This window comes from Oncorhynchus gorbuscha, linkage group LG22 (genome assembly GCF_021184085.1).
Source record: "Oncorhynchus gorbuscha isolate QuinsamMale2020 ecotype Even-year linkage group LG22, OgorEven_v1.0, whole genome shotgun sequence".
In the NCBI taxonomy this organism is placed as follows: domain Eukaryota; kingdom Metazoa; phylum Chordata; class Actinopteri; order Salmoniformes; family Salmonidae; genus Oncorhynchus; species Oncorhynchus gorbuscha.
The window spans coordinates 14,419,755-14,431,678 of NC_060194.1; the positions used below are offsets into that span (position 1 = coordinate 14,419,755).

The following is an 11,924-nucleotide window of genomic DNA, read 5'->3' on the forward strand; positions in this document are numbered from 1 at the left end:
TATTGCATGCACTGTATAAATTAGATTACATGTATTGACTAAAACTGCAGTACCATTGTGAATACTGTGAAGAGAAGATAACTGTTTCACTTGAAAGGATACCCTTGTATGGGCTATTGAGCTGTGGTAGGTGCGGCCTGCTACTCAGCCAACGTAGTCAAACCAGAGATAGGGTAATGAAATACATTACCCACAATCCAACACAAGTCTGACGCAGCCATCCAGGCAAAGCTCGCGAGTACAGAACGGCAGTACGCACGCGCATGATTTGTGTTGTTGTTGGTGGCGGTAAGATGGCGGCGCTCGGGGACGCATCAACTCCGGGGGTGAATGGGTTAATACAACAGTTCACATCTATTACAGGTAAAATGTGTTACCTTTTATTGTTACAATGTACATTTTTCATGAGTTAGCTTCCGAAAACAATCATGTCGCCCCAGCATCACAGAACGGTGCGGAGGAAAATCAGACGGGGCATCAGTGCTTACTTACTGCCCCCTCTTGTCACACAAGGGGAAAAAATAACTGGAGATAGCTACGACCGTCAAGTGTGTGGTCACCAGAATGGAACATGTAACTTTTAAACATAAAATTACCCCCAGGAAAGACTACTTAGAATTGTCTTGGGATGATGTCTGACACAAAATGGCTTTCTAGAGTTTCCCCAAAAGTCATTTTGAGTATCTAGAGGTGCAATAACTCGCCTTATTTCCTCTCATTTCTGTGGAATGGACGTTGGGTGCAACATTTTCCTCTTGTCGAGCTAACCTAGCCTAGGCTCCACCTTACAATGGCTGAAACATCTCCCGCCTGTCATGTTCAAGCGATCGGAACGGAAGCACCACACCAGCCTCCCTCTGCTAACGTTACTGTTACACAAAGTTTGCATTAAAATTGTAATTTAACGATGCTACGTTTAATGTTATATATATGTAGATGGCAATTTGGCCGAATCATCCCATTTTTTTGTGTGATCGTATCATGTTCTGTCGAGAAGACATGAAAAGTGAAACAGACATGCGCAGTAAACATGACAAACTCTAACCATCTATATATGCAGACATTTTTGCATGCAAGTTTAGATTGCTTGTAAATTGCACATGTCACACAGTTCTTGATTACCATGCATGGAGATAAAACGTATACATAGTGAAAGTGCCATTATCCTTCTGCCAGTGCGTTCAGCTCAAACAAGAACCGCGCATGCGCATCACCCCGTTTTTAAAAAGCTTGATCCTAGTTGGTGTACAGATCTCGTGAAACATTTAATAACATGTATTATGTCAACCAATTAAGAAATGATTCAATGCAACAAAATATATTTCAGATGTAGTAATACATCCGGTCACGTGTGTGTGCCATCCATGCTATTTGTTACATTTCCCCAGGTGCCACAGAGAGTGTGGGGAAGCATATGCTAGAAGCATGCAACAACAATCTAGAAATGGCAGTGACCATGTTCCTGGACGGAGGGGGGATCGCAGAGGAGCCCAGCACCAGCTCCAGTTCAGCAGGGGCATCCAGCAGCAAAGCTCCCCCCGCAGAGTAAGTCAATGGCCCGTTCCACCACATCAACAACTGCAGGGTCATAAGAGATGGGACCTGTAATGAAACAAACCCAAACTTCGAGAGATCGCCAATCCGGGTCTTGTTGTTTTTCATTTAAAGCACGTTCATGAGAAAAAGATCTGCGCTCCTGGAATTAAAGTTGAATATTGTCTGTCTGTTTTGCAGTGATGAAGTGCGGGCGCCCATCCCTCAGAAGCAGGACATACTGGTTGAGCCAGAGCCTATGTTTGGAGGTACAGTACTGCAGAGCAACCTCATAATTTAGCCTACCTCACTACAACTTGAAGCTCCCTCTGTCTCCCCCTCTCTGTCTCAGTCCATCTAACAGTCTCTCACTCTCTCTACATCTATCACTCTCGCAGCGCCAAAGCGTCGAAGACCTGCCCGCTCCATATTTGACGGTTTTAGGGACTTCCAAACAGAAACCAGTAAGTTGCCCACATGTGTATGTGTTTGCATATCAAATAGTGCCACCCAGCCTTCAGGCATCTGGCAAAGCACTACTTGTGTTGTGATCTTGGTCAGGTTGTGGTATATACGCTAAAGGCTTCTCTGCCCTCTTTAAGTCCGTCAGGAGCAGGAGCTGAGGAACGGTAGTGCGGCGGACAAAAAACTCAGCACCCTGGCGGATCTGTTCCGGCCCCCCGTCGAGCTCATGCACAAAGGCAGCTTTGAGACGGTGAGGATCCCCTGGACACCCAAGCTCCCTTGACCCGGAGGACTGTCAGTCGACCCTCATCCAAACCATTCTTAGCTGAAAGGATTGAATAGGCCTCTAAGCAATATGGTAACAATTCCACCTAGCCTGCCAGAGGGCAAGGTGGAGCTATTACCATATTGCTTAATAGCTATCTGGCTCCTTTCTCTCTCTAGGCGAAGGACTGTGGTCAGCTGGAGAACAAGTGGCTGATGATCAACATCCAGAATGTGCAGGACTTTGCCTGCCAGTGTCTCAACAGAGACGTGTGGAGCAACGACGCGGTCCGGACCATCATCAGGGAGCACTTCATATTCTGGCAGGTACGAATGTGCACTCACACATGAAATGTCACCTTCCCATTCAGATAATAAATACTTTGTTTCAGTAGCTAGGTTTCCATCCAGTTTGCTGCAGATATTCATGCAAATATGATCAAATCTGCATAAAACATTTTTCCCACCAGAGATGGAAGAGCGTCTGCTAAATGACTTAAATGTAAATTATATCAGACTTTTTGAGGATAAAAGGTTGTGCGTGATGATATAGTTCACATTTTTTTTAAATGTATATTCCCATGTACCGAATGAAAAATTCAAGTTAAATGGGTTTCAGCTCATTTTCAACTCTACTGATGGTTTTTTCATGAAAACTGTTTTATAGCAAATGTACCCAATCTGGTCTTGGTACATATGCTCTGGCCAACAGCTCACAGTTACTGTGTGGGTAGTCTACTTACATTATGTGATTATTATGGACAAGAGCAATATTATTTGTAGTTGTAAAACGGCAGCCAAGCATTGATCATCACCAGACTAAGACCCTCTATATTTATTGGAAATGAGCGTCAAGCTTTTTACCGAGCACTTTCACCACCTTGAAGTTCATTATGACTTATCTGTAGCCTAACAAACTGCATGTTTATTAGGACCACACAACATATCTTGGCGTGACCCCCAAGTTTACTTGGATATGAAGGCTATTATATAAATATCTGCGCATAAAGTAGTTTCCACCGCCATTTATCTCATCATTTTATTTTACAGACACAAAAAGATTCCACCATGTCGAACAAACATTTTGTTTGTCGGGCATTTATAAAATTGTACCGCCATTTCATGTTTCCATCAGCCCGGTTGTGATTTTTTTATTCATGTGTCAGGTAATTAATCTGCATGAAATGGTCGGATGGAAATGTGGTTACTGTGACAATTTTTCTCCTTGTTATAAAATCAAATCAAAGTTTATTTGTCACGTGCGCCGAATACAGCCTTATAGTGAAATGCTTACTTACAGGCTCTAACCAATAGTGCAAAAAATGTATTAGGTGAACAGTAGGTAGGTAAAGAAATAAAACAACAGTAAAAAGACAGGCAATATACAGTAGCAAGGCTACATACAGACACTGGTTAGTCAGGCTGATTGAGGTAGTATGTACATGTAGATATGGTTAAAGTGACTTTGCATATATGATGAACAGATAGTAGCAGTAGCGTAAAAGAGGGGTTGGTGGGTGGTGTGACACAATGCAGATAGCCCGGTTCGCCAATGTGCGGGAGCGCTGGTTGGTCGGCCCAAGTGAGGTAGTATGAACATGAATTTATGGTGGTCTGCTTGAAACATGTTGGTATTACAGACTCAATCAGGGACACGTTGAAAATGTCAGTGAAGACACCTGCCAGTTGGTCTGTCATGCATACACCGTACATATGCTGTCATTTACACACACACACACACACACACACACACACACACACACACACACACACACACACACACACACACACACACACACACACACACACACACACACACACACTGTGTGCCATAGAGGCGTGTTGGGGAGCTGACCTGCTGTGTGTGTGTTTGCGTTGACAGGTTTACCACGACAGTGAAGAGGGACAGAGGTATATCCAGTTCTACAAGCTCAACAAGTTTCCCTATATCTCCATTTTGGACCCCCGGACTGGTGAGGCCTGCTCTGAGTTTCTGAGTGCTTGATCAGTTACTAACACTAAAAAGGTTTTGGAAAGTCTTACTGACGATGTTTGACCGTTCTGCAGGTCAGAAGATGGTGGAGTGGAACCAGTTGGACGTGGCTTCGTTTCTTGAACAGGTGACGGGCTTCCTGACGGAACATGGCCAGCTAGACGGCCCGGCATCCAGCCACCCGCCACCTGCCAAACGCGCCCGCTCTGTGAGTCACCTCCTACTCTCTTTTTTCAACTTTCTCTTTGTTTTCTTAAATAAGATCCATATTGCTAATTCCTGTCACATTGTAACTTTATTCTCTCAATCTGTTCACTCTTTCTCTCTTCACCACTTCTATCTCTCTTTCACACCTCTGTTTGATTTCTCCCCATCTCTCTCTCAGGAGAGTCTGATAGATGCCAGTGAGGACAGCCAGTTGGAGGCAGCCATCCGAGCCTCTCTCCAGGAGACCCATTATGAGTCGTCCTCCGCCCCCGACCTCCCTGACTCCCCCCCACTCTGCAGATGCAGACTCGGATGGAGACTCCGAAGCGGAACCCTTCTCTGACAGCGAGGGCCTAATCTCTGTTGACGGCTCAGACAACGAGACAACAGAACCCCGGGAGGGCAGCTCCTACTCCATGGGCGGACACACCCCTCCAGGACCAGCCCCTCCCACTTCTGCAGCCGCAGCCCCCCAGCCCCCGCCACGGCCGGACAGTCCCCCCCGCCCGTCACAGGAAGTCCCCCCACAAAGAGAACAGCCACAGGAAAGAGGAGAGCAAAAAGAACCACTTGGAGCCTCCGGCGGCCACCCCAGCCCGCTCCCAAGCCGACCCAGACTCAGAGCATCGTTCTGGGGAGAACCATCGCACTTCAGCTGGCCAAAGCTCCAGATCTGTTAAGACGGAAACTTCCGACCTCGACTGCCTTGATGACAATGGTATTAAAACTACTGTGTTATTGCGCATCATGTTTAAGTGTGTGGCAGTGACTGTTACTCTGAGATTGTAGTCTAGCAGGTAGCCTAGCAGTTAAGAGCATTGGGCCAGTAACAAAAGGTCGCTGGTTTGACTAGGTGAAAAATCAGTCAATGGGCCCTTGAGCAAAACACCTAACCCTAATTGCTCCTGTAAATCGCTCTGGATAAGAGCCTTTGCTAAATTACCAAATGTAAATTGTGTGTATCTACGACTTCGTCTTCCTCCATCTCTACCCTGACTGCATTCTTTCTGTATTGTATCGTCAGGTCCCAAGGCCAGACTGATGCTGCGCTATCCAGATGGCCAGAGAGAGCAGATCGCCCTATCGTTCAAGGCTAAGCTTATGGTGAGACTGGACTCTTGTGTTAGGTCTTCGGTTCAATTCATGAGCTGAATTAAGTCCACGTAGAACGTCCTGGTTAGTTTTCAGTTCAATAATTGATTTTCAATTAATCCTGAGTTGAAATGCAACTGACCCAAACTCCCTGGGACATTAACATATAGGACATTATAAAGTATCTTCCATGCCTATAACTACTGTGGCAACAAAAAGTATGTGAACCCTGTGGAATTACCTGGACTTCTGCACAAATTGGTCATACAATTTGATCTGATCTTCATCTAAGTCACAACAATAGACATGCACAGTTTGCTTGAACTAATAACACAAATGTATTGTATTCAATATAGACAAAAAATGGAGAAATTTCAGCACTGTTGCTACTCTCCCTAGGAGTGGCCGACCTGCAAAGATGACTGCAAGAGCACAGCGCAGAATGCTCAATGAAGTTAAGAAGAATCCCAGAGTGTCAGCTAAAGACTTACAGAAATCTCTGGAACATGTTAACATCTCTGTTGACGGGTCTACGATAGGTAAAACACTAAATAAGAATGGTGTTCATGGGAGGACAACACGGAAGAAGCCACTGCTGTCCCCAAAAAATATTGCTGCATGTTTGAAGTTCGCAAGAGAGCACCTGGATGTTCCACAGCGCTACTGGCAAAATATTCTGTAGACAGATGGAACTACAGTTGAGCTGTTTGGAAGGAACACACAACATGTGGAGAAAATAAGGCACAGCGCACAAACATCAAAACCTCATCCCAACTGTAAAGTATGGTGGAGGGAGCATCATGGTTTGAAGCTGCTTTGCTGCCTCAGGGCCTGGACAGCTTGCTATCATGGACAGAAAAATACATTCCTAAGTTTATCAAGACATTTTGCAGAAAAATGGAAGGCTGTCGGCCAATTGAAGCTCAACAGAAGTTGGGTGATGCAACAAGGCAACAACCCAAAACACAGAAGTAAATCAACAGAATAGCTTCAACAGATGAAAATACGCCTTCTGGAGTGGCCCGGTCAGAGTCCTGACCTCAACCTGATTGAGATGCTGTGGCAGGACCTCAAGAGAACGGTACACACCAGACATCCCAAGAATATTGCTGAACTGAAACAATTTTGTAAAGAGGAATGGTCCAAAATTCCTTCTGACCGTTGTGCAGGTCTGATCCGCAACTACAGAAAACGTCTGGTTTAGGTTATTGCGGCCAAAGGAGGGTCAACCAGTTATTAAATCCAAGAGTTCATATACTTTTTCCACTCTGCACTGTGAATGTTTACTCGGTGTGTTCAATAAAGACATGAAAAAGTATAATTGTTTGTGTTATTAGTTTAAGCAGACTGTGTTTGTCTATTGTTGTGACTTAGATGATCAGATCAAATTGTATGACCAATTTATGCAGAAATCCAGGTAATTCTAAGGGGTTCACATACTTTTTCTTGCCACTGTAGTTATCAAGCCGTTATTTAGGAAGCTGTTACCATGACTTGTTACTTACCTTCTTCCTCTGTGTCCTCCACCCCATCCAGGCTCTGGTGAGACACGTCCAGTCGAAGGGTTACCCCAATGAACGCTTCGAGCTCGTCACAAACTTCCCCCGGCGGAAGCTGGCCCACTTGGACTATGACATCACACTGCAGGAGGCGGGGCTATGTCCACAAGAGACTGTATTTGTGCAGGAGAGGAACTAAGCCCCTGTCTTTTCTATCTCTTCAGGCCACACCCATATCACCAATTCCCCAGGAGGATGTTACAGACTGCAACCTTTTTGTTCTTTTGGAACAGTGGATGGACTCCATTATCCATCATTCGACTGGGACGAAGCTGCTGGCTGTGTACTTTGTTAGAGGGCATTTTGTTCATCGTCAATTACCGAAGGCATTCTATTCTGATTTTAGTTTTATTCTGAGGTAATAAACCAATCGGAGTAGAATACATTAGAAATACAGTTAGAAATAAGCTGAGGGCCCGGATAATGATCAGAGCTGGCATCAGAGTTAGCAGACAAAATACTTTTATCCCCTGAGTTGTTAATACTTATTTTTTTGAGTCATGGACACCTACAGCCAGGTAAAGGAGGGGCTTGAACTCTGACCCTGAGCGCCGATGGGTCCCAAATTTGCTCTTCTCCGCGTCGTTTGAGCGAGGAGCTTTTGCAGTAGTGACCGTGAGAAAGGGGGTGACTTTGAAAATGGGAATCAATGGGGGGGGGGGGATTTTTGGGGGGGTGAGGTGTCCTTAACTGTCAACCTGCACTGTACAGGGGTGGTGTAGCGATTGACATGTAGTCTAGTTTTTTTCTTATTTCATTCATTTTTTTATATGCTGCCCCATTTCCAAGAAAAGATGCTGATGCTTAAATATAATCATCAAAACAAAGGGAACTTTGGCTTGTTTGTTCTATTCCATTTCTACCATGTTGTGTATCTGCAATCTGTCTAAATTGTGACCACGAGCTCAGAAGTATAGTTTTGGTGATGATGCATTTAAAATGGCCACAAAGAACCCCAAAATGACCCCTTGAATCTACAATATCACTCAGGTATTTCTTGGTACCCCCGCCCCAATGACCTGAAGGATCTTGTGTAAACAATGGGATGTGGTATTCTCACTCTTTCTAGCCCAGAGCTGTTAATTGTTGGTCCTGGAGGGCCAAAACACTTCTGCTTTTCATCCTCTCCTTCTAATCAGGGACTAATTCAGACCTGGGACACCAGAGTGGTATACTTAAGCAATAAGGCACCTCGGGGGTTTGTGATATATGGCAATATACCACGGCTAAGAGTTGTTCTCTGTCCGACACAACGCTGTGTGCCAGGACACAGCCCTTAGCCGTGGTATATTAGTCATATACCACATATCCCGGAGGTGCCTTATTGGTATTATAAACTGGTTACCAACGTGATTAGAGCAGTAAAAATACATGTTTTGTCATACTCGTTGTATATGTCTGATATTCCACTGCTGTCAGCCAGTCAGCATTCAGGGCTCAAACCACCCAGTTTATAGTACAAAGCAAGCTAGATCTACTCAGGCTTTTTAAAAGCTAGCCAGCTTCAGTTTGCTTCACATTCAAGGTCAGGCTTTATCCGTACTGCGAAGGTGGATATTTCTCGTCAGCCTCGCACGTGGATAGTCGAACGCTGAACTCTTAATTGAGACAATGTTGAAACATCGATCCATCGGCGAGTCAGTGCCACATTTTACATTTTGTGGCGCAATGAAAGAAAAGTCATCTTGTGAATTCAGCAGGCTATAGTGTGAAATAGGCTTTTAGAAGTGACGTCTTTATTTTATGGACATCTTTGGTGTGCCATTCAATGCACGAGCACCTTTTCCCCACTCCAATCGCTCCTTCTATCTGTGGAACAGCTTGTTGCATTGTGGCCATAGACATATAATCCATAGAAGGGTTTTTGAACCTCTAACCCTGCCAGTTTGACTGTTAAACTCATGGATACACTAGCAATGGCTGCCAGTCTTGACTTGAATGGGTACTGCCATCCTATGGATTTTATGTCTATGGTTAGTTGTGGCTTTGGCAAATTTTTAAATCCAATTGGGCAGAAAAACGTACAGTTTGGAAACCAAATGCTGTCATTACTAAATGTGTAATGTGATAGGTATTTTAATATTACAATTTTTTTTAACACAACATTTGATTAATAAAATATTTAATCAGTTGTCTTTCTCAAAAGAAAGGGATGATAACACAATCTTTGCGCGAGGGAGGGTATCTAATTTCATTGGTACTCAAGTTATGGCTCAGACACTATTAAGGATCGATTGAGTTAGCCTGCCCCAGAACAGGTTGGTTCTAAAAGGTTTGTTGTCTTTGAAATATACCTGGCTAAAACGTGAGCCACTTTCCTGGTATCGGTTATCCCGAGTTGAACTTAACTTTGGTCAATACTATCTGGCTAACTCCTTTAACCTGATTCATAGTATAGGACTCTGTTGCCCTCACCTATCTACCAGGTAGTATGATCTAGCCCAGCGGATGGTTAGCGAGGGGGAGCTGTTACAACAACTAATATCTATGTAGTCTAGTCAGATATTAGAGGGAGAGATACCAAGTAGTTTGGGATTGGGACCATGTACAATATTGCTAATCCAACTTTGACCCCTATTCATAGTTTGGATTTGTCTGTCACAGGGTTCCTCAACTTCGCAGTAAGCTAAGAATCTTAACAGTGGGGGAGATATCAATCTGTTGAGTTCTGATCTGAGTCAGTAGTTCAACATGGGGCCTTGTTGCATACGACTGTCATGAATAAATGTTGGCGTATTTTTATGGTGATTTCTAGATTCCCAGAACCAATGAATCCATTTAATTTCATCCAAATCGTCTGGAGCTTCATGAAATGGGTTTCCATGGCAGAGCAGCTGCCGGCAACATAAGATCACCATACGCAATGCCAAGCGTCGGCTGGAGTGGTGTAAAGCTTTCCGCCATTGGACTCAAGCAGCGAAAACGCATTCTCTGGAGTGATGCATCACACTTCTCCATCTGGCAGTCTGACGGACTAATCTGGGTTTGGCGGATGCCAGGAGAACGCTACCTGCCCCAATACATAGTGCCAACTGTAAAATTTGGTGGATGGGGAATAATGGTCTGGGACTGTTTTCATGGTTCAGGCCCCTTAGTTCTAGTGAAGGGAAATCTTAACGCTACAGCCTACAATGACATTCTAGACGATTCTGTGCTTCCAACTTTGTGGCAACAGTTTGGGGAAGGCCCTTTCCTGTTTCAGCATGACAATGCCCCCTGCACAAACCGTGGTCTAAACATAAATGGTTTGTTGAGATTTGTGTGGAAGAACTTGACTTGCCTGCACAGAGCCCTGACCTCGACCCCATCGAACACCTTTGGGATGAATTGGAACGTCGACTGCGAGCCAGGCCTAATTGCCCAAAATCAATGTCGGACCTCACTAATGCTCGTGGCTGAATGGAAGCAAGTCCCTGCAGCAATGTTCCGACATCTAGTGGAAAACCTTCCCAGAAGAGTGGAGACTGTTTTAGCAGCAAAGGGGGAACCAACTCCAAATGATTGCCCATGATGTTCGATGAGCAAGTGTCAACATACTTTTGGTCATTTAGTGTATATATACAGTGGGCTCTAAAAATACTGGCACCCCTGACTGGCAATGCACAAACAATACTTTAAAAAATATGTAAACAATATAATTATAGAGAAACTCAGAATACAAACATGTGAGAAATACTCTACTTTCAATGTTTCGATGGAACCAACCAAAATTATTTAATTAAAAATCAATGTCCTCAAAATCAAGGTTTCACAAGTAATGGCACCCTTAAAGGTTATTGTAAATAACATTCCAAAATTAAACCAGGAATTAAATTCCACTTATTTAAGTTTATCTAAGTCTTAAGGAACTATATTGAGCCATTACATCACTGTTTCACGAGTGTATGAAAATGAGGTAACACGCATGCAATATCCCTTTGTCATTCAACACCATGAAGAAAACAAAAGAACTGGCAGCTCAAAAGAGACAAATGGTCGTAGACCTTCATAAATCTGGTAGTGGCTACAAGAAGATCCACAAACGATTGAATATACCACTGAGCACTGTCAGGGCAATTATTAAAACATTAAAAAGATATTGAACAGTTGAAAACCTCACGGGCAGAGAAAGCAAATGCATTTTGCACCCCAGGATAGGGAGGAGGATGGTGAGAGAAGCAACCACATCCCCAAGAATCACTGAAGGAATTGCAGGCCACATCCACGGGCTCTTTTGAAGGGTTGCCAGAAGAAAGCCCTTTCAGACCCCAAGACACAGACGCAAGCGCTTGGAGTTTGCCAAACGTCATTTCAATTATGACTGGTAGAAGGTGCTCTGGTCAGATGAGACACAAATGGAACGTTTTGGTCAGGTACAGCGTTGAAGCAGATGCATACAAGGAGAGGCAGAGGTGGTTGCACTAAGTACTAAATGAGGAGTGCCAATAATTATGAAACCTTTATTTTGGTGAAATGTATTTTGTATTAAATGATTTTGGTTGGTTCCATCCTAACCTTAACCGTTAGGGGGATAGTATTCCACATCAGCGGTAAGGGGGATATGTAGTTATACGTTCAGTGCAGGGCAATCAGAGTGATTTGCATGAAGTATGTAGAGGTTTCAAACTCCGGTTTCAGTGTTGACAAGCCTTGCACTTACACTCGAGCAAAAGGCTAGCTTTTGGCTCGCACTTTCGGGAATCTCGTCTTTGGCTCCAGGTCCTCGCTGACGGGACATGCAGGTGTCTCCCCATGGCCTTTCATCTGCAAACAGTCCCACATTTTTCTGAGAGAGAAATGGACAGGTGAACACTGTTAGGGTAAAAGGTCAA

The 11,924-nt window shown here is 44.1% G+C and overlaps 1 protein-coding gene across 1 annotated transcript; it reads left to right on the forward strand.

Annotated features, from left to right (window-relative positions):
* The first annotated feature begins 230 nt into the window (after nucleotides 1-230).
* On the forward strand, nucleotides 231-9,244 carry LOC124009991 (UBX domain-containing protein 7-like). The gene is given in 13 exon segments (XM_046322283.1): nucleotides 231-363; nucleotides 1,389-1,545; nucleotides 1,735-1,802; nucleotides 1,932-1,997; nucleotides 2,136-2,248; nucleotides 2,443-2,589; nucleotides 4,145-4,235; nucleotides 4,330-4,463; nucleotides 4,641-4,727; nucleotides 4,729-4,916; nucleotides 4,951-5,180; nucleotides 5,487-5,566; nucleotides 7,091-9,244. Coding segments are annotated over 13 exon segments (1,623 nt in total). The 5' UTR covers nucleotides 231-263; the 3' UTR covers nucleotides 7,253-9,244.
* Nucleotides 9,245-11,924: the final 2,680 nt, after the last annotated feature.